Source organism: Capricornis sumatraensis, chromosome 1 (assembly GCF_032405125.1).
Source record: "Capricornis sumatraensis isolate serow.1 chromosome 1, serow.2, whole genome shotgun sequence".
NCBI classification, from domain to species: domain Eukaryota; kingdom Metazoa; phylum Chordata; class Mammalia; order Artiodactyla; family Bovidae; genus Capricornis; species Capricornis sumatraensis.
The window spans coordinates 174,521,340-174,544,721 of record NC_091069.1 but is presented as its reverse complement, the minus strand read 5'-3'; the positions used below and the strand labels follow the sequence as shown (position 1 = coordinate 174,544,721).

The window sequence follows — 23,382 nt, the reverse complement described above, 5'->3', positions numbered from 1 at the left end:
GACAGTTTATTCTAATTGAAATTGCAGGGAAGAGTCCTGATTGGCTGACTTGGATCGGGCTCATTGTGGAAGCTTGAGTGCTTTGGCCGGAAGGCAGCTGCTGATTCCTCTCCACCAACTCACCTGAGGTGGGCAGAAGGGAAGGGAGCAGATCTTCAAAGGAGGGGCTTGCCCTGCTAAAGGTGGGCAGGAGATCCTGAGCACATCAAACAAAGCCAAGCCATAGCACTAATTTGTTAAACTTCTGTGATACCAAGCAGCTCTTATTAAAATTTTAATACATCTGAGAGTATGTCTCAGCTCAGTATTAGAAACTGGAGGGTGAGCTTAGCTGCTGGGCCAGCCTCACCAGCTGGAGACGCTGGTTCCGTGGAAGCCTTTGTTAGGGGAGGTAAAGCCAGAACTCAGGGCTTTGTGCAGAGAGGTTCCCAGTAAGGCTGAAGTCCCACAGCCATCCCACAGGGATGGGATCTCAAGTGGAAGGACACTTGTTTTCATAGGAAAACCCTGAATTTGGAAGTACTAGGAAAACATCAGTGTCACAGGTTCCTGATTATATTTAGAATTCTGTTACTTTGTTAGACTGCACCAGAGTTTTAAATGCTTGTGTCATTGAAAGGAAATCAAAAAGTTGCACACATTGATAAGCTTGAGCTAGATAAAAGAAGTCAGACTTCTTGTTTGAAACAGTCAAGAGGGCTTGAGTTGTAGCCCAAGGCTGCCGAGCTGTAAGCTGTCTCGCGCTTTCTGTGGGAATAACAGTGTGATCTCAGTCTGGCAGATGTGGGGGTATGGGGGTGTCTGTGTCCTGGGCCAAAGGAAAAGAAAACTTGCCACAGGAAGTGAGAGTGGCTGATCACAGAGAGAGACTTCCAGCATCTTTCCTGAAGACCTAGGTGGCCTTCTCCGAGCCGGTGTGAAGAGTGCTTCTCTGCATTTTGCTTTTGTTTTCCATGAAACTGCTTCAGTCCCTGCTGTTTCACAACTTTGGACTTAAGGGCAGAGAGGGTCCAGCAGTTTAAGCCTCTCACTAATTGCTGCTTTTAGCTGGTATGATCTCTTCCTGAAAATTCTGTGGGTTCAGTCAAGGCTTTTGACTGTTGGTGATGGGATTATTCAAAGCCTTAATTAAGTTCCTGCCTGTTCAGTGGGCCAGGTGCTGGGTGCTGACACAGACCCAGGCCCCTAAACTGTCATGTCATACCTGTGGTTCACCCTTCACTCTTCACTCTCATAATACATCCATGATGTAAGTTTCATAGGCATTTTCTGTGGTCTAATTTGCTGGAGGTGTGAATATTTTAATTCTGTCTGTGCGTCCATGTCCATTTATTATCTGGATGAGCTTATACTTGGAGATGGGACAGAAGATTCATCTTCAGTGATTTCCTCAGGATCATTGGTTTCTTTGCTATTATTTTCCATTTTTAAATCACCAGCTCTGTCCTAGTCATTTATCCTAGGAGAATTTATTTATGTAGAAGAAGATGCCTTGAAATAGGGCAAGAAGTTCCGAGTGATGGGCTATAGGCAGGCTGGCAATCATAGGAAGCATGGAGACAGTTGTGTTGCCGAATCAACTTCGTCTGCCTTGAGGAGAGGGACATCAGTCCAGCAGGTTTCCTTTATTTCCCATCCTTCAGGCTCAGCCTTTCCCGGCATTGATTTTGGTTACTCAGTAGGATTCAAAGAAATACTTATGGACAGCCCCTTCATCTATTATTCCCAGCCCCAAGGATTTCTCAGCTCACTGCTCACATCTTTGTGTATCTTTCCAACTCCCCAGTGTCCCGCTGAGCAGTCCCCTTTCATCCGGGCTTTAGTGTAATCCTGGTTTCTCTCTCTTTCTTTTTGGTCTCCCTCCATTCTCATCAGGAGCAGAGCTTCAGTTTCCCGTCTTGCCCAGCTCAGCACTGCAGCTGTGTGGCTTGATGTCTTGCCCAGCTCGGCACTGCAGCTGTGTGGCTTGGCAGTGTGCAAACACGGAAAGGTCTACCCAGGTACAAAAGACATGCAGGAGATCATCAAAAACAGGAACATCACCCCGTTTCTACCTCTTACCAAGCTGAGAAGGCAGATGTGTTGCTCTGAGTCTTGTAGGGGTATGGAGGCCAGAGAAGCTGACTTTGCTCTGGGCTTATACCCTGGTAGCCTGTTCCAGGCAACCCGGAATTGACTGCAAGCCCTTCACACACATCAGAGAAAAATCAAAAGATAGGTTTGATCCCCGGGTCAGAAAGATCCCCTGGAGGAGGGCATGGCAACCCACTCCAGCGTTCTTTCCTGGGTAATCCCATGGACAAAGGAGCCTGGTGGGCTATAGTCCATAGGGTCACAAAGAGTCAGACGCAACTGAAGTGACTGAGCACACACCCCCTTAAGAATGTTTCACTTTCAGTCATTAAGCAGATCTCTAAACGGCACCAGGTTCTGAAAAACTTCCCAGCGTGGCAGGCAGATATGACATGGAGCAAGCAGCTGCCCGCCTGCAGCCCAGCTTTCTCCTCACCAGCCAACACACACAGAATGAGCCCCCGCTCCTTTTAAAGGTCTTTTGAGGCCATAAAGGCTCTTGGGGACATTTTATGGAACTGAAGCACAGTTTTACTAGTTTAAATTATTATAGGGGTTATGGTGACTCTATCTTTATTTTTATGACAAGTTGTCAGATATGCCCTTGATTTATTTGATCCCAAGCTTTTGTTTAAGAATACAGCCTCCAATTAAATGTGGTTACTGTGGCAAAAAATATGATTCTCCTTAGAATGACCCTCTTTGGGGCCATTTCCAAAAACTCATTATGGTGAGAAGTCAGAGCTGCCTACTCATATTCACAGGCATCTCTCCTTGTGGTAGCTCAGTTTTCCCTTATGGAGGATTAGAGAGTATTAAAGCTGTGGGCTGGGCCCAGGGGAGACTGGAAAGGGAAGAAAGAATCTTCCCCCAGAAGCTAAGTGGGTCATCATTTATTTAATCCAGACTACTTCAGGGATAGAAGGGACCTGAGGCATCAAGAACTGTTTTATCATCAATGAAAGGAAGGAATTACAACCTGAAGAGGTCAGGAAGCCAAGCCATACCTAGGACACAGGCCTGGCTGTTATGTCACCTGTCTTCTCTGACCCACACTGACTCTCCTAGGGATGTCTTGGGCACATGCCTGGCACCCATCCTATCTGTCTTAGGCTGTTAGGGTATCGGAAATACAATAGATGGGGTGGTTTAAACAACAGAAATTTATTTCTCACAGTTTTGGAGACTGGAAAGTCCAAAATCAAGGCCCCTGCAGATTCAGTGTCTGGGGAGATCCAGCTCTTGGTTCATAGATGGCCAGCTTCTTGCTGTGTCCCCACATGGTAAAAAGGAGTGAGAGAGCTCCCTGGAATAGCTTTTGTAAGGGCACTAATCCCATTCATGAGGGTCCCACCCTTCTGACCTAATCACTCCAAAGGGCCCGCCTCCCAATATAATCACATTAAGGGTTCGGATTTCAACATGAACTTCAGAGAGCCACATTTAGCCTCTGGCACTGTCCTTTGTTACTCCAAGGAGGCAGCCCTAGACTTGCTTTTAGCATGCCCATGACCACTGACATTTTCCCCAAGTGGGGAACAGATATTGCTTTAACATAGGGGAGGTTTAGGGTCTATAAGGGAGAGACATTTATCAGTGCTTTAGGTTCTATAGTATTTATCTTACCAAAAACATAAATTTACAGTGAGGCACAGAGAGACAGCTACTCAACTGGTAGAGCAAAATTGTGGCCCCAGGTCTGCCACTTGGTCTTAACAATGCAAATCATTCACTTCTCCAGGCCTCTTTCCTTAGCTCTCAGGGCTTAATAATATGACTGGCCTTGCGTGCTGTCACAGACACTCTTGGTACCCCACCCGAATCACCTTCACCAGGCTGCTACACCTGCTCCCAGTTGCTCTGAGTGTCAGTTAAGGGCTTGGCTTCCTGAATCCTTATCTCAGGTTCTGCTTCTGCTTCCTAAGACACTGCCATTACAGCACTGCAAGAATCAAATAAGATTCTCTATGTGGAAGACTGAAAACTGAAGTATCACTGGGCTTTTATTGCAGTTTTGACTGGGCTGTAAAAGTCCCAGCTGTGGCTTCTTGGCAGAAGGCCCGTGATGAAGGCAGATAAGACATCCAGGGAGGGCAGGGCTGCTGTCACACACCCAAGAATGTGAGTCTGGGTTTCTCTTCTTTCCCCACCTAGGAGCCCAAGATAGTGGGAAGACAATAAAAATGAGTTTACTTGAAGCTGAGTAATTTTTAGGTAAGGTTAGGTAGTGACTGAACAAGTTTTTCCATATTGGAAGGATAAGAATTGGAGCTGCAGATCATTCAGACCTTGGAACAGAAAAAGGTCATAGAAATTCCTGCTTTTGCTTCAGATGCAGGGTGTACAAAAGTCCATTGCTAACTGCAATGCCACTTCTAAGTGGCACTAGTTTCAGCATTTAAAAAGAAAATCCTTGGATACTTACTTTAATATATAAAGGCACTGCAGAGGTGGATTTGGTGGTGTGGGGTGGAGGGGAATGTCTACGCGTGTAGAAAATGAGAGGAAAATAGAAGGGGAAATAGGGGTCAGTGTCCTCAAGGTCTGGAGCGCTTGCAGTGTCCCCGGTTAATCATTGATGCCTCCGGCCCTGATGGCCTCAGAGCTGGCACCACTGCAGGGGGCCAGAGCACTCGCTCATGGAATGCCAAGGATGCATTTGGTGAAGTTAATGATTCACCACCTCCCCCCAGTCCCAGGGCCCTGCATCCCTTTCTCTGACACTGACAGAAGGTTACCCGATCATTTTCTGGAGGTGAGGCTGGCCCTGCCTAACAGGGTGGAGGAAAGGATGATGACTCACAAATTCACTGTAAGACCAGACTCCCAAGACGCTTCCTTCTGTAGGAAAGTTTCTTTCCTTAGCTGTTTCCTGAAGACAAGCTTCACAAGAAAAAGAATGTGCTACTAGAGTGATTGTCTGATATTCCTTGGCATGAAGTTTTGTGCCAAGAGTGCACCACAAGATGATATGGTTTTTACATGGATATGTGGCATCTGCCACCTGCAGACATGCAGAATGCTTATTTGTGTACCACTTTTAACTTCAATTCTAGCTCTAGGTACCTTGAGAGGTTCCACAGATTAATAAATGGTTGTGCTCTACATTTGTTATGTGCATGTGTGTTAAGTCACTTCTGTTGTGTCTGACTCTTTGTGACCCCATGGGCTGTAGCCCACTAGGCTCATCTGTCCACGGGATTTCCCAGGCAAGAATACTGGAGTGAGTGCCATGCCCTGCTCCAGGGTATCTTCCTGACCCAGGAATCAAACCTGCATCTTCTGTGACTCCTCAATGCAGGCAGCTTCCTTACCACTGAGCCACTGGGGAAGTCATATATTCGTTATACAGACACACTAATATGAAAGGAACACATGTTTTCATTTAAATTTTTTCTGTTTTACAAAGATCAAGGGTGTTATTTGCAAAAATATTAGAAAATGATAGCTAAGTAAAAGGAAAAGGAGCAACCCAGAGGTGATCTCTTTTTGTTTCATATCACAATAGACGTTATAATATGCATGTGTTCCCCTTCAGCCCCATCACCCTGAGATAGGATATGTGTGCTTGGCAAGGCTGCAGTGGTCCAGGTGTGAGTGCGCAGCCACCTACCCTCCCCTTGCTCCCATGTGCTGATAAATCATCCTCTCTGACCTCGCTGAGGCATGTGATCAGGATTATAGTTGCCAGTCACTGAAGGCTTTCTTTGTAAATGCAATTTGGGGTTATCCAGTGAATCTGGGTTTTGTTGCATCTGTACCCATTCTCTCTTGTCTTGGAAGTGGATACGTGTGTAAAAGCTACTGCTGCCACCTATTTGCAACACCAACAGTTTCTTTCTCAGGAGCGTTCTATGATGTCTTCTGTGCATTTCCAATGCTAAAATCCCCCAATTCAGGGTCCCAGGGCTTGCACTGATGGGCCAGTCTGAGCCCTGCTCCTCTGAAGAGAAATCCATTCCGAAGGGCTGATTGAATTTCTTGGGTTTCAGGGTCCTTGGGGAACTTTCTCTGAAACTCAAAGTGATTTCTTTTCTTGGAACTTATCTCTCCCCGCATTTCCTCCTCATTGGGGAAACATCTTCTCTCTGAACAAGTTGCTGTGAGGCTCAGATATGTTAAGTATTTAGAAAAGTGCTTAACACTTAGCCCTCAGAAGATGTTAGCTGCTAACAATTCGTAGAGAGAGTGGTCTCGGGTAGCACTGCCTGATAGACACATCAAGCAAGGCACATATGTAGGTGTACCTTTCCTAGTAGCTACATTAAAACACTAAAAAGAAACAAGTGAAATTACTTCTAACGATATATTTTATTTAACCCAATATGTCAAAGTTACTAACTTTTCAATATGTAATCAGTATTTCTAAATTATGGAGGCATTTTACATTCTTTTTTTCTTACTAACTCTTCCGCTTGTGTAATTTACACTTAAACTTACGGTGTGACTCAGGATCAGCCACGTTTCAAGCACCTGGTCACCGTGTGTGGCTAGTGGCCGCCGAACTGGGCAGCTTAGATCTAGAACCTTGCTACCCAAGGTAAGTTCTAGGGACCAGCAGCCTCAGCAGCATCTGAGAGCTTATCTGAATGGCAGAATCTCAGGCCCACCCCAGACCTATAGAAGTAGAATCTGCATTTTTAAGAAGTATCTGTTGCTTGTTAGAGTGGGAAGCATTGGTCTAGAATCCCCATGTTCAGTACCCACCCCTGGGGTTCTGATTTAATTGGTCTAGGGTTGGACCTGGGCACTAGTATTTGCTTTGAATCTCCTGCAGTGATTCTAATCATGCAACCAGGCTTGAGAGACATCAGTGTGGTGGGCTCTGAAGCCAGGATGCCTGACTTGGCCACTTACTATCTTCAAGGCCTCAAGAAATCTAGCAAAACTCTTCATCTCAATTTCCTCATCTCTAAAATGGAGATGAAAGTAATATTTGTTTCACGGGCTGCTTATGAGGATTATATCAGTTAATACATGTAAAGTACCCAGAACAATACTTGATGCATAAGAAGTGCTCCTTATATACAAGCTCTCACCCTTTCTTCTTTTCCTTGAAGGTTCGGGGCTACCCAGAGCCCCAAGTGACATGGCACAGAAACGGACAACCCATCACCAGTGGGGGCCGCTTCCTGCTGGACTGTGGTACCCGGGGGACTTTCAGCCTTTCGATTCATGCTGTGTGTGAAGAGGACAAGGGAAGGTATACCTGTGAAGCCACTAATGGTAGTGGTGCCCGCCAGGTGACAGTGGAGTTGACAGTCGAAGGTGAGTCCCAGGAGGTGAAAACCCTGGGGAGAGATGAGCCGTCACTTTCCTATGGCCCACAGCTCCTGCTTCAGCCCTCTCTTGGGAGAGGAACCCACGAGAGACAACATCGCCATATCCCTGAACTCAAGGCCTTGTCGTCTGATGGGGGAAATGTGGTCCCTGGAACACGGGAGGCATCCAGGAGACAATGTCAGACTGCACGTCACCTCCCTCCCCGGCTTCAGCCTTCCCTTTGCTCCCCTCACGCTGAGACTGAGCCTGGGTGGACTCCTCATCATGGCCTCACAAGGCCCAGTGTGCTCCTGGCCTGGCTCTCGAGACCCCTTTCCTTCCGCTCCTCCACTGTGGCCACTGCTTGCTTCGCTGTGGTCTCACTGGCCTTCTGCTTTTCCGTGAGCAAAACCTCAGGGCCTTCGCCTGCTGTTCTCTGTGTAAAGAAGAGCTCTTTCCGCAGCCCTGCCCCTGACTTGGCCCCTCACTTACCTCAGATCTCTGCTCAGACATCCCCTCCTTGGAGAACCCTCTCTGATATTTCATCCCCAGGGCTCTCCGTCCTCTCACTCCACCCCAACTTTTCCTTCCAGGGCTATCACTGTCTCCTATTTTACTACCTCCTCCAAATACCCCCCGACTGGAAGCTCTAGAGGAAGAGGGGTTTTTATCTGTTTACTGCTGTATCTCCAGCATCTAGAAAACTTCCTGGCATGTGATACTGAACTATTTAGAGAAGGAACAATGTGTATTATCATCATTATAAAGTAATACAGGCCTGTCATAAAAAGCTTTGTAAAACTCAAAAAAACAGATAGGAAGTAAACATACCAGCTTGTTAACACTGATTATTTTGTGGTCGTTCTTTTTCCTTTGTACTTAAAAAAATTTTTATTAACTTCAAAAGTTCTAGGAAAACATTTGGCTGTAAGTAAAACTATTCCTTTGTGGCTGGTATATCTCCGACATTCTAAAGACACTCCACCAGTGAGAACATTTCCAGTTCAGGCCACAGGCTGCTACTTAATGGCCTGACCTCTTAAAGGATGTGGGCATTCATCAGACCCTCAGAAGTATAACAAGAGTCCCTCTACCCTTCCTAAGGGGTTATAAACCAGAGGGTCAGACTCATTTTCTCCTCTCTCAGGAAACAGCCCTCCCAACCTTGATTTCAAGGGACACTATGTGCCAGAGAAGGTTTCAGAAGGGGGTGAGGTGTACCCAGGCCAATGTTTTTCCTGTTTGCTTGCATCATGAAAGGACAGACAGGCTGTTTCACAGAACAGGATATGCATAGTTTGGATGCTTTCCCCAAATTCTTCAACTAATTGACTCATTCTTTTTAATGGCCTTCCAGTACCCGTGGGCTGGGGTATTCCTTGTGGCAAGTGGTCCCTAGTCAGTCTCTGAATGGCCCCTATCTTGGCCAGTTCTGGTCCTGCGATTTCCCCTACATTACGCACCTTTCATGCCCAAACTTGAGTTAAGGCCCACAGATAAAAATTACTTTATCCTCATGTGTTACTCACCCCAGGCTGCCATAACAGAATACCACAGACTGCATGCCTTAAATAACAGAAATTAATTTTCTCACAGTTTTGGCAGCTGGAAGTTCAAGCTCAGGGTCCAGCAGGATTTGGTTTCTGGTGAAGGCTCTGTTTCTGACTAGCCACCTTTCTGCTGTGTCCTCTCATGGTGGAGATAACTCTGGTGTCTCTTGAACTTCCTTTAAGGGCACCAGCCTTATTGGATTAGGTGTGTGTATGTGTTAGTCACTCAGTCCTGTCCAATTGTTTGCAGCCCCACGGACTGCAGCCCTCCAGGCTCCTCTGCCCATGGAATTTGCTGGAGTGGGTTGCCATTTCCTACTCCAGGGGATCTTCCTGACCCAGGGATAGAACCCTCAGCTCTTGCGTCTCCTGCACTGGCAGGTGGGTTGCTCACCACCGCGCCGCCTGGGAAGCCCTCTTGGATTAGGGCTGCTCCCTTATGACCTCATTGAACTTTGTCACGTCTTCAAAGGCCCTGACTCCCAATAGAGCCACATGGGGTGAGAGTGGGGGAGATTAGGGTTTCAATATGAATTTGGTTGGGGACACAGCAATGTTTAAAACATCCCTTTTCTGATTTTCTATTTGGAACTGGGGAAATGAGAAATCAGAGGTCCGAGGTTCTGGTCCCAACCTTTGCCAATAAACATGTGACTTTAAATCCCGTATCTCTGTTTCTGCAGAATAAAGGGTTTGAATTCTCTGGTCTCTGCAGCCTGGGCTAGTCCTTGTTTTCTATGATCCATTTTAAAGGAATGGAGTTGGTAGGAGTGTAATCTGTGCTCAGTCATATCTGACTCTTTTGCAACCCCATGGACTGTAGACCACCAGGCTCCTCTGTCCATGGGATTTTACAGGCAAGAAAACTGGAGTGTGTTGCCATTTCCTTCTCCAGGGGAATCTTCCTGACTCAGGGATCAAACCCATGTCTCTTGAGTCTCCTGCACTGGCAGGTGGATTCTGTACCACTAGCGCCACCTGGGGAGCTATATACAACCCAGGTCACATGAAATCTTTTTTTTTTTTTTGATTCCCATCAGTGAGAACATTAGACCTGATGTCTCAACTAAGCAGGAAAAGTTTTATTAGGTTATGGTACTTGGGGAGGGGAAAGGAAAGCAGGAGAGCTGTTAACAGAATGGGAAACCGCTAAAGCTCTCAACCCTGTCCCCTCCCCTTTGGCTTTAATTTGGGGAGACCACTGAAGATGTTTTATTCTTTCTAACACTAGGAGATAGAGAAAAACCTAAAGGCCACAGCCCCTGTAAATGTGAATGGCCCTGTATTCCTTTTTGCTTCTACGTCAAAGGCCAGTTTCGGCTCATGTGTAGTTTGGGACCACCCCGTTGACCACAGGCCTGAAAGAATCCACTCTGCTCCCTTATGCCATGGATAAATTGTCAATGGTGCTATGCTAGCCCAAAGGGAATCCAGCAGCGCCCCCTGCTTCTCACCAGCTTTATATACTATGCTTTTTACTTATGCTTCATATTTAGAAAGAGCAGAGCTTCTGGAATTAAGAGTATGATTCATATGTGGAGCTTTTTAAACCCCCTAATGGTGAATTTAGTTGGCAGTGTTATCCTATGGTCTTGGATTTTAGCTCCACTAGAGGGCAGACACACTGAAACCATACTCACAGAAAACTAGTCAATCTAATCACACTAGGACCACAGCCTTGTCTAACTCAATGAAACTAAGCCATGCCCATGGGGTAACCCAAGATGGGCGGGTCATGGTGGAGAGGTCTGACTGAATGTGGTCCACTGGAGAAGGGAATGGCAAACCGCTTCAGTATTCTTGCCTTGAGAACCCCATGAACAGTATGAAAAGGCAAAATGATAGGATACTGAAAGAGGAACTCCCCAGGTCAGTGGGTGCCCAATATGCTACTGAAGATCAGTGGAGAAATAACTCCAGAAAGAATGAAGGGATGGAGCCAAAGCAAAAACAATACCCAGCTGTGGATGTGACTGGTGGTAGAAGCAAGGTCCGATGCTGTAAAGAGCAATATTGCATAGGAACCTGGAACGTCAGGTTCATGAATCAAGGCAAATTGGAAGTGGTCAAACAAGAGATGGCAAGAGTGAACATCGACATTCTAGGAATCAGTGAACTAAAATGGACTTGAATGGGTGAATTTAACTCAGATGACCATTATATCTACTACTGCGGGCAGGAATCCCTCAGAAGAAATGGAGTACCCATCATGGTCAACAAAAGAGTCCAAAATGCAGTACTTGGATGCAATCTCAAAAAAGACAGAATGATCTCTGTTCATTTCCAAGGCAAACCATTCAATATCACAGTAATCCAAGTCTATGCCCCAACCAGTAATGCTGAAGAAGCTGAAGTTGAACGATTCTATGAAGACCTACAAGACCTTTTATTTTTTTTTTTAATTTTTATTTTTATTTTTTTATTTTTTATAATTTTTTTTAATTTAATTTTAACAAGACCTTTTAGAACTAACACCCAAAAAAGATATCCTTTTCATTATAGGGGACTGGAATGCAAAAGTAGGAAGTCAAGAAACACCTGGAGTAACAGGTAAATTTGGCCTTGGAATGCGGAATGAAGCAGGGCAAAGACTAATAGAGTTTTGCCAAGAAAATGCACTTGTCATAGCAAACACCCTCTTCCAACAACACAAGAGAAGACTCTACACATGGACATCACCAGATGGTCAACACCGAAATCAGATTGATTATATTCTTTGCAGCCAAAGATGGAGAAGCTCTATACAGTTAACAAAAACAAGACTAGGAGCTGACTGTGGCTCAGATCATGAACTCCTTATTGCCAAATTCAGACTTAAATTGAAGAAAGTAGGGAAAACCGCTAGACCATTGAGGTATGACCTAAATCAAATCCCTTATGATTATACAGTGGAAGTGAGAAATAGATTTAAGGGCCTAGATCTGATAGATAGAGTGCCTGATGAACTATGGACAGAGGTTCATGACATTGTACAGGAGACAGGGATCAAGACCATCTCCATGGAAAAGAAATGCAAAAAAGCAGAATGGCTGTCTGGGGAGGCCTTACAAATAGCTGTGAAAAGAAGAGAAGCGAAAAGCAAAGGAGAAAAGGAAAGATCTAAGCATCTGAATGCAGAGTTCCAAAGAATAGCAAGAAGAGACAAGAAAGTCTTCTTCAGTGATCAATACAAAGAAATAGAGGAAAACAACAGAATGGGAAAGACTAGAGATCTCTTCAAGAAAATTAGAGATACCAAGGGAACATTTCATGCAAAGATGGGCTCGATAAAGGACAGAAATGGTATGGACCTAACAGAAGCAGAAGATATTAAGAAGAGGTGGCAAGAATACACAGAAGAACTGTACAAAAAAGATCTTCACGACCCGGATAATCATGATGGTGTGATCACTAATCTAGAGTCAGACATCCTGGAATGTGAAGTCAAGTGGGCCTTAGAAATCATCACTACGAACAAAGCTAGTGGAGGTGATGGAATTCCAGTTGAGCTGTTTCAAATCCTGAAAGATGATGCTGTGAAAGTGCTACACTCAATAAGCCAGCAAATTTGGAAAACTCAGCAGTGGCCACAGGACTGGAAAAGGTCAGTTTTCATTCCAATCCCAAAGACAGGCAATGCCAAAGAATGCTCAAACTACCCCACAGTTGCACTCATCTCACACACTAGTAAAGTAATGCTCAAAATTCTCCAAGCCAGTCTTCAGCAATACGTGAACCGTGAACTTCCTGATGTTCAAACTGGTTTTAGAAAAGGCAGAGGAACCAGAGATCAAATTGCCAACATTCGCTGGATCATGGAAAAAGCAAGAGAGTTCCAGAAAAACATCTATTTCTGCTTTATTGACTATGCCTTGTGGATCACAATAAACTGTGGAAAGTCCTGAAAGAGATGGGAATACCAGACCACCTGACCGGCCTCTTGAGAAATCTGTATGCAGGTCAGGAAGCAACAGTTAGAACCGGACATGGAACAACAGACTGGTTCCAAATAGGAAAAGGAGTACGTCAAGGCTGTATATTGTCACCCTGCTTATTTAACTTATATGCAGAGCACATCATGAGAAACGCTGGACTGGAAGAAACACAAGCTGGAATCAAGATTGCCGGGAGAAATATCAATAACCTCAGATATGCAGATGACACCATCCTTATGGCAGAAAGTGAAGAGGAACTAAAAAGCCTCTTGATGAAAGTGAAAGAGGAGAGTGAAAAAGTTGGCTTACAGCTCAACATTCAGAAAACGAAGATCATGGCATCCGGTCCCATCACTTCATGGCAAATAGATGGGGAAACAATAGAAACAGTGTCAGACTTAATTTTTTTGGGCTCCAAAATCACTGCAGATGGTGATTGCAGCCATGAAATTAAAAGACGCTTACTCCTTGGAAGAAAAGTTATGACCAACATAGATAGCATATTCAAAAGCAGAGACATTACTTTGCCGACTAAGGTCTGTCTAGTCAAGGCTATGGTTTTTCCAGTGGTCATGTATGGATGTGAGAGTTGGACTGTGAAGAAGGCTGAGTGCTGAAGAATTGATGCTTTTGAACTGTGATGTTGGAGAAGACTCTTGAGAGTCCCTTGGACTGCAAGGAGATCCAACCAGTCCATTCTGAAGGAGATCAGCCCTGGGATTTCTTTGGAAGGAATGCTGCTAAAGCTGAAACTCCAGTACTTTGGCCACCTCATGCGAAGAGTTGACTCATTGGAAAAGACTCTGATGCTGGGAGGGATTGGGTTCAGGAGGAGAAGGGGACGACAGAGGATGAGATGGCTGGATGGCATCACTGATCGATGGACGTGAATCTGAGTGAACTCCGGGAGTTGGTGATGGACAGGGAGGCCTGGCGTGCTGCGGTTTATGAGGTCGCAGAGAGTTGGACACGACTGAGTGACTGAACTGAACTGAACTTCTAACTATGTAGAAATTAACCTTTCAAACCTCATTTTCTTTCCCAGAAACAGATGCTAATGGCTGCCCCATGGACTGTGTAAGGATCAGCACAGCACTGTCAAATAGCAGGCTCTCAGTAAATGGGAGCTTTGTGATTCATACCTGGCATTAACATCCTAAGAACTACTCGCAGAGGGAAATCCTTGCAGGAAGAGTGGAAGAGGAAGCTTTCTCCTCTGATTTCCTTCAGTAACCAGGGCCAAGAAACATGCAATATCTCCCATGAGGGCAAGCATCTTAATGACAGGACCATTCATGACCTTGTGCAGTGGAATTAAACCCTAGGCTGAACCCTGGAAAGGGTCTGTGTAGCTAGCCCTGACGCTCACCCACCTCCAGACAGCTTGTCACAGAGCTTGGTGTAGAGCAAGGGAGAGATGTGATGCCTGCCCCCTTGGGAGCTGCTCTCTAATGGAGGGGCCATGGCCTGTTCTCTAGCCCCACACTGTCCAGAAAAATACAGTTGATCCTTGAACAGTACAGGTTTGAACCTTGCAGGTCCACTTATACAGGGATTTTTTTTCAGTAGTAAATACTACAGTACTACATGATCTGAGATTGGTTAAATCTGCGATGTAGAACTGCAGATACATAGAAACCACATGTGTATGGAGGGCTGACTATAAGTTATACATGGATTTTCCACTGTGGGGAGATTGGGCACCCCTACTCTCCAAGTTGTTAAAAGCTCAACTATATAATACTGGGAAATCCCATGGACAGAGGAGCCTGGTGGGCTACAGTTCATTGGGTTGCAAAGAACTGGACAAGACTGAAGTGGCTTAGCACACATATAATGTGAGCTACATGTGTAATCTTATGTTTTCTAGTAGTCACATTTTTTAAGTTGAAATCAATTTTGATAACATATTTTACTTAATACAATATATTTAAAATTTATCATTTCAAAATATAATCAATGTGAAAATTATTCCTAAGATATTTTATGTTCTTTAACATTTGCAGCATATTTTACATAGTAGTGCATCTTAATTCAAATCAGCTGTATTTCAAGAGCTCAGTAACAACTGGTGGCTAATGGCTACCATACCAGACAGCAGAGCTCTAGAAACTCCCATGTGAATAGGGATAAACAAGGTTTACATAGAGAAAAGAGAAAAGAAGCCCACAGGTATAAACAAGGTGGTGGCTTGTCCAGGGCAGTCACTCCACAGTGTGAACCTCGGGCATGGGGTAGAGTGAGGGGTGGGGCTGACATGAGGAGATATGCCCCTCACCCCATGCTGTGACTCTGAGAAGACCCTTTGTGTCTCAGGGACTAGACGGTCACTTAAATCATTTCAAGCAATAGATGGTTAATTTTAAGGACTTGAGCTCAGGAACCCAGGGAAAGACAGATTGGTCAGCCCAGAGGTGATCCGACCTCAGAACAGCTCAGACCCACCATTAGGCATGTTTAATGCGAATGCAAGGGCACCCAGATCACCTGGGGAATCTTGTGAAAACACAGATTCTTGTTCTGTAGCTCTGGAGTGCTGCACACATGCCTACAGTTCTAACCAATTCAGTTCAGTTCAGTCGCTCAGTCACGTCCAACTCTGCGACCCCGTGGACTACAGCACGCCAGGCCTCCCTGTCCATCACCAACTCTCAGAGTCTACTCAAACTCATGTCCATTGAGTCAGTGATACTATCTCATCCTGTGTCCCCTTCTCCTCCTGCCTTCAATTTTCCCCAGCATCAGTGTCTTTTCAAATGAGTCAGTTCTTTGCATGAAGTGGCCAAAGTATTGGAGTTTCAGCTTCATTATCAGTCCTTCCAATGAATATACAGGACTGATTTACTTTAGGATGGACTGGTTAGCTCTCCTTGCAGTCCAAGGGACTCTCAAGAATCTTCTCCAACACCACAGTTCAAAAGCATCAATTCTTTGGCCCTCAGCTTTCTTTAGAATCCAACTCTCACATCCATACATGACTACTGGAAGAACCATAGCTTTGACTAGACGGATCTTTGTTGGCAAAGTAATGGCTCTGCTTTTTAATATGCTATCTAGGTTGGTCATAACTTTTCTTCCAAGGAGCAAATGTCTTTTAATTTCATGGCTGCAGTCACCATCTGCAGTGATTTTGGAAAATAAAGTCTCTCACTGTTTCCACTGTTTCCCCATCTATTTCCCATGAAGTGATGGGACCAAATGCCATGATCTTAGTTTTCTGAATGTTGAGCTTTATTTAAGTCAACATTTTTACTCTCCTCTTTCACTTTCATCAAGAGGCTTTTTAGTTCTTCTTCACTTTCTGCCATAAGGGTGGTGTCATCTGCATATCTGAGGTTATTAATATTTCTCCTGGCAATCTTAATTCCAGCTTGTGCTTCCTCCAGCCCAGCATTTCTCATGATGTACTCTGCTTATAAGTTAAATAAGCAGGGTGACAATATACAGCCTTGACGTACTCCTTTCCCGATTTGGAACCAGTCTGTTGTTCCATGTCCAGTTCTAACTGTTGCTTCTTGACCTGCATACAGATTTCTCAAGGGGCAGGTCAGGTGGTCTGGTATTCCCCATCTCTTTCAGAATTTTCCACAGTTTGTTGTGATCCACACACTCAAAGGCTTTGGCATAGTCAATAAAGCAGAAGTAGATGTTTTTCTGGAACTCTCTTGCGTTTTTGATGATCCAACAGATGTTGGCAATTTGATCTCTGGTTCCTCTGTCTTTTCTAAATCCAGCTTGAACATCTGGAAGTTCATGGTTCACATATTGCTGAAGCCTGGCTTGGAGAATTTTGAGCATTACTTTGCTAGCGTGTGAGATGAGTGCAATTGTGGTAGTTTGAGCATTCTTTGGCACTGTAGTTCTAACCAGTCGCTGGTGATGCCCGTGTGGCTGGTGCACATATCACACTTTGAGTAGTAAGGAAGAATTCCATTACAGATGTGGTGTATTTATCCTAGTATGAGTGATTCTCAAGGGTGAGCGTGCATCAGAATCACCTGGAGGGCTTCTGAAACCACAAACTGCTGGGCGCTGCCCCAGAGTTTCTGGGTTAGTAGCTGTAGGATGAGCTGAAGAGTTTTCATTTCTAAAAGTTTCCTCATGGTGTTGATACTAGGTTGATGCACACTGGGTCCAACCCTTTGAGAACCAGCAGGCTAGTGCCTCTACCTACTATGTTAGAGTTCTCCAGATAAACAGAATAGATCATATGTATATGTTGTATAAAAAGATTCATGACAAGAAATTGGCTGTCATGATTATGAGGGCTGACAAGTCCCAAGATCTTCAGTCAGCAAGCTGGAGAACCAGGAGACCTGATGGTGTCATTCCTGCCCAAATTCTAACGCCTGAGAATCAGGACAGCGGATGATGCGGTTCCAGGCCTAAGCGGGAAGGCCCTGTAGGTGATGGTTTCTGAGGCTGCTCCACTTGTCTCTGTTGAAAAGCAAAGACACATGCCTCATCCCAGAGCTGAGAGTGTGTCCCTCTATCCACAGCCTTGTGCTCCACTCGGTCCCTCTCTGGGCCAGGCCCATTTCAGACAGGCTCCCCGCCCTCTCGGAGGTTACCTCCTACTGGAAAGAGACTGCAGATAGATAACCAATATGACTTAGTAGAATTAAGTGCTCCCAGACCATGTGTGAGAAACAGAGCCAGGTGGCAGGCCACCCAGAATGTGGCAGCAGAAGGGAGAGTGACCCCACGTCACGGCGTTTAAGGGGCAAGAGTGGCCTTAGTGACCGCTGGCCTAGCTACGCTGGTGTCGCTGACACCAGGGTTATCTGGTGATATTTGGGTTTGTAGGAAATGCTTTTACACTATGTTTTTCTACTGGCCTTTTCCGGGAGCAGATTTCTCAGATCCCTTTCATTTTCACGTTGAATTAGATTGATGACAATATATATTTTGAGACTGTGTCTATTTGCAGTTTTAAATCACTCTATTCCTCAAGAACATCTGTTATGATTCTCCTTTTGTTGTGTTGTTCTCTTCTTTCATACCATCTTCTTTTACCTAAATCTTCTACCTTCTTTAAAGACCTGTAGTTATATTTCTCATTTGTACTCTTTATAAACTCTTTTCAGTCCATAACACCCCCAATCACTCTCCTTTTTGTAGGTGTATATGCCCTATTTTTTTTCTTACCCAGTCAGAAAATTAAAATGCTCTGAATTTTTGTCCTTTTCTATCTCATCAAAGTTAAATATATAAATGTGGTAGAGATAAAATTATTCTTTTTGCCCCTGCAGTCTCGCTGTTAAACAGTTGTGTGTCAAGAGTGCCTTGGCAGAGGGCTCACGTATTTGCTACATGGAAAAGTTAGATGACAAATGACTTGGTCTCATTCTGTTGAAGGATGACTTCCAAATCCTTGTCTCCCTTCCCTCAGCTGTTTCCACCTTACAGTTTGCCTCCAAACTATATGCCAGCACTGCTGACTGGCCCAGTTTTCACTCCTGATGGTGCCGTCTTTTCTCCTCATCTCTTACTCCTCCATCCGGTTCTCCCATCTCCACCCCAACCCCGACCCCCCATACTTTCCTGTCGCTTGTAGTCCTGGCCGCTTCTGCATTCCTCAAGCTTTATTGCACGTGCAAACTTTGTGCTGTTATCTAAGAGCAACAAGACTTGGTAATTGCTCTCAAGAGGCTGACTTTCTTGACCTCATATTTCATAGTTATGTGATGATTAGGCAACAACATCAGGATGCATTTAGGAAGTGCTGACTTCGGGTGGTGCCGTGTGGGAGACAACATACTTTGTCAGATCCTTTCTGCAAGAACCTGGTTGGTCAGATAAGACCCAGACATGTTGAAAGCTAAGTCAAAACACAACCCCAGTCTTAAGATAGCATTGGTTTATCTGGCAAACGATTGGCACATCAGCTCTGTAAGCTTAGAGGAGGACGAGATCTCTAGAGGCTGAAACGGGTGATGTCTTTTTGGTGGAGGAAGGACTTGGTTCGTCCTGGAGGAGCAGGTCAGGTGGATGCCACTTGGATGCCAGAGTCTGATTCTGATGATAGGGATGGGAGAACAGTGGAGAGAATTAAGGCCTGGGGTGGAGGGCTGGGCAGGAGCAGAGATAGTGGGAAATGAAACTGAAGGAGAGATGGGGAGGAGACCGTGGCAGGTCTGGAGCATGAGGCCAGGTGGTTTGTAGAGTCATATCCATCCCAGAGTACGAGTGGACAGTTCTGCCCTTCGTCATTGCTTTTCTATTTTCATACTTCATGTCGCTCTCCAGGTGAAAGGAAAAGAACTCGGACTGTTGGAGCCCATTCCCTATGAACTCATGGCCTGATGGATGTAAAAATAAAGACCTGGACTGTAAAAAAAAAAAAAAAAACAAGAATGAATGAAACCGTAAAAGAAGATAACATAGCAAGACAAGTTACAGACCACTGCTCCCCTTAGCCACAGCTAGAAAGATAGGCATACTATGTGCTTATTTCTGCTTCATGAGTCTTCTAACTTATTTTTATTTTTCTGAATGCATGGGTTTCTACCACACATGATCACAGATTTTTCACATGTTCTGTGTTTGATACACCATCATTTTGTGTGATTCCAAGCAAAAATGGGTTGCTTATTAGTACAATGAATTTCTGCAGAACCACGCTTAAAATAACATTCCCATACACTACACTTGCCCACTGGGTGGTTTCTGATCAGACATCCATATAGTAGCTGCAGCCAGATTACTCCCACCACATCAGACCCACAAATGCGGAGGGGCTCAAACCAGGGGTGACTTTCTCTTTATTTCCTTTCTGATAAATTTTTATAAGATCAGTCTTTATGACTTAAGTACTAAAGGGAATGCCTGCTACTTGGCTTGGTGTTTTGGGGGGCAGAATCACAATGGAAAATAACTCTTGAGAAGTGAGCTGGGATGCCTGGGAGTCTTGGCCTCAGAAAGAAGACTCTAAAGGAAATAGCCATTTTCTCTCTTTAGAGGATCTAAATCCTTTTCAGAGTACTTATTTAAGGCAACTTAGAGATCCCTGGTTGCCATTTATTGAATTATTCCTCCCTCCAGAATGAAACTTCAGGTCACTACTCCTTTGAATTCATTTGGTAGGATATGACTACCTTATCCATCAATGACTGGGAAGTAGTTCTAAGTGGTGAATATTTTATTTCAACCCCTTGAGGAAGAATTGGTTCGTTAGTGCATCAGTTCCTGGGGATCCAAACAGAACTCCTGAAATGTCTACTTGATGTCCTTGGATGGCCTCCTTAGCCTTAGGGAAGGATGAACAGCTGACCCTTGAACAACACAGGTTTGAAATGTGTGGGTCCACATAGACATGGATTCTTTTCAATAAATAGTATTTTCATTTAATTAAGTGTGGGGAAAAGCTTGTCTTTGATTAGAGATCACAATAACCCAATCAAAAGAACTAGGGTTTGAGTCCCAGTTCTGTACAAGTCATTTCAACTTACTCCCCTTGGGTGAGTCATGTATCAGTTCCTTCATTTCTGAGACAGATTAGCAGTATGCGAATCTTCTGCTACATGGGGTGGATGCCCCCGACCCCCATGTTCTTCAAGGGTCAACTGCTTGTTATTGTCGTTGTATGAGAATAATGCCCGTGTGTACCTTCCGTGGAGAATGCACTGTGGTGTGGCAGTGACCTCTGAAGCTCACTGCCTGATTGGAGGCAGTAGGGTGAACCGTTTATATGGGGCGAGGCCCCCGCTTATACAGGGACAGGCAGCCCCTGGAAGAGGCCTGTTAACATGTATGGCCAGGACTTTCATGATTCCTGGAAGACACAGCTAAGACCTTGACACGTGACAACACAAACCTTCTTGGGAAGGAAGGCAGCCCAGCCACCTCGTCATCCTGAAGTCCCCCCTCCCTCCCCTTCGCCAGCCCATCACCAGATCCTGCTGGGCCAGCTCATTTGTCCCCACTGCCACCATTCCAGCCCATCATCTCTGTCCTCTTGCATGGATTCCCAACGTGTCTCCCCAGTTCCACACATCAGTCAGTCAGTTCAGTCGCTCAGTCATGTCTGACACTTTGCGACCCCATGAATTTCCAAATTGCTGCTAAAAAACAAAACAAAACATATTTTATCACTCCCTCCCTTCAAATCTTCCAGCAAGGATTTCTACCTTTAAACTGAAAGTCAGGATCTTCAGCAGGCCCTGCACCAGAACGTCCCCTCCCCCATCTTTGAAGCACTTTGTCTTTCTCTTAAGGCTCAAGTTTTGTTCTAGCTTTTATTACACACACCAGTCTACTGGCTGAAGCTCTAGCTAATGCCTTATGCATAATAGGGACTGAATCTGCGTTTCAGTACAGATGAGGTCTCAAGGATCCCATGTCATATAGAAGAAAGGTGTTTTGACACCACACTTACAGTCATTTTCCCCCATTTTTCCACTTCAGTGGTCTATCGCTTGTCTTGCTATGTTATCTTCTCTTAAGGTTTTATTCTTTTTTTTTTTTTACAGTCTAGGTCTTTATTTTTATACCCATCAGGCCATGAATTTATAGGGAATGGGCTCCAACAGTTCGGGTTTCTTTCCATTGGTCCTCACGAAGTGTGCTTCTCTGGGTGGAGCAGGCTGGCACTTCGGATGAACCCAAGTCCCTTTCTCTTTGGCTTCCTTCTTTTTCTGATCATTTTCCTTCACATGTTTCAGGAAGCTATCTCAGCTCTTAGAGTGCTTAATATGCTCGATACTCACACTAATTCTCTTGGCAAGAATCTTGCCCTTGACTTGTTTGTTTACAACGATGCCAACAGCATGCTGAGTAACACTGTAGACTCTCCCGGTTTTGCCATGGTCACTTGTGGGGCAATCCTTTTTGAATAGTACCCATTCCCTTGATATCTACAATATCACCCTTCTTGTATTCACATGTATGTGGCCAAAGGTACAGCTCCGTGTTTTCTGAAAGGCCTAGAGAGCGTGCACCCCCTCCTGTTTCCCTTTGTGTTGGTCATTTTGGCGAATTACCGGAAGATGGCGGTTCCAGCCGAATGGGCTCTTTCTTCTTTTGTTTTATAATATGTGTGCTCTGTTATTTATCCTAACATTACTTTTTCTTTTTCCTATTTTTTTTCTGCTTTTTTCTCTTTATTAAGATACCATTGACAAATAACATTGCTAACACTACTCGTTATCCTGGTGTCCACCTGTATACCTTTGTTCCTTTATTTCCATGACTATACAGTGTTTTGTGATCATTCACCTTTAAATCCAAACATGCATATGAGTCAGTGCAGGCATCTGTTTTGCTATGTCTTCTAATATGCCTGAGCATATTATTTTGAAATAGTCACACTTGAACATCTGTTGATGTTCACTATTGAAATTTCTTATTGAAATAAATATTATTATCATTTACTTTCTTTTTATTTTTCCTTTATCTTTTACTTAGGGTTTTGCATTTGTTTTCTCTTTGAAATTATATAGATAGATGGTTAGTTTCAAAGATTAATTCAGCATGGCACAGGGGACCTTGCTAAATACATGTTATAAAAAGTGAGCACATGTTCTGATTGAGTGAAGAACCACTGTTTTAAGCAATCTTCACTTTCACTTTTCACTTTCCTGTACTGGAGAAGGAAATGGCGACCCACTCCAGTGTTCTTGCCTGGAGAATCTGAGGGACTGGGGAGCCTGGGTGGGCTGCCGTCTCTGGGGTCGCACAGAGTCGGACACAACTGAAGCAGCTTAGCAGCAGCAGCAGCAGCAGTGTCTACTTTGAAGTTGCCTACACGTAGGGTGACTGCTCCCTGGTTGGCCTGGAACAGTCATGATTTACTCCTGTTGTCCTGGCAGAATTGTTAATTATGTCCCTTTCATTGTCCAGAGACCCTGTTTAGACAGTAAATTGTATCACCACATGTTTTTAGAAGCATTTCTTCTTTTTACCATCATGATCACATTATTTCCCTTTTCAGCAGCATTCTCTGTGTCTAGCCAGCCTTTGACAAAAAGTGCTAGGTCCCTCCACTATTGAACTTTTCACTCCTAAAACCTGCCAGTATTCTCTTCTACTCATCCTTGAAAAATCTGAAATTGCTGTTTAAATACCTTCAGTGCCTTTTTTTCCCTCTCACTAACTTGAGCCTGTCTTCATCAATTCTCTTAACTTACTCTTCTATTTTTGGCATTTCTACCTTAATCCCCTTTCCACTTTTTTTTTTTTTAACATAACCTTGCTGTTCTGCCAGATTTTCATACTTTCACAAAATTAATTTTGCCTTATCTGACAATTTGCAGCTTCAAGTTTTTGCCTATAAATAGACCTTGTTAGCTATTTTAGTCCAAATTCTCTTTTTGCTTTGATGTATTTCTTTGGCGTTGACACACATTAAAATAAGCATTCCTCAATTCCATTTTTAGCTGACTTCTTTATATGTTACCTTTGGATTGTACCTTAAACTGCTCTTACTCTGATATACAAGTACCTCCAAACAGCATTCCTTTGTTACTCTTTGAGGAAATGCCATATTTTTGTTTTATTTTCTTTTTCTTAAAGAGTAAAGGAATTTTAACTTTTGGATTAAGACATTTGGCTCCCAAGAGTTTTAAAGATGCTTAGTCTAACTT

The 23,382-nt window shown here is 44.3% G+C and overlaps 1 protein-coding gene and 1 pseudogene across 8 annotated transcripts in view; one reads left to right on the top strand and one right to left on the bottom strand.

The window, feature by feature from the left end:
• MYLK (myosin light chain kinase) overlaps positions 1 to 23,382 on the top strand; it is a 190,938-nt gene that overhangs the window by 37,509 nt on the left and 130,047 nt on the right. For all 8 annotated transcript variants that reach the window (XM_068970458.1, XM_068970449.1, XM_068970504.1 and 5 more), the window contains exon 2: positions 7,134 to 7,341. In XM_068970458.1, the coding sequence (XP_068826559.1) occupies positions 7,134 to 7,341 (208 nt within the window). The remainder of the gene's footprint in view (positions 1 to 7,133; positions 7,342 to 23,382) is intronic.
• Positions 21,295 to 21,767, bottom strand: LOC138076079 (large ribosomal subunit protein eL21-like; annotated as a pseudogene).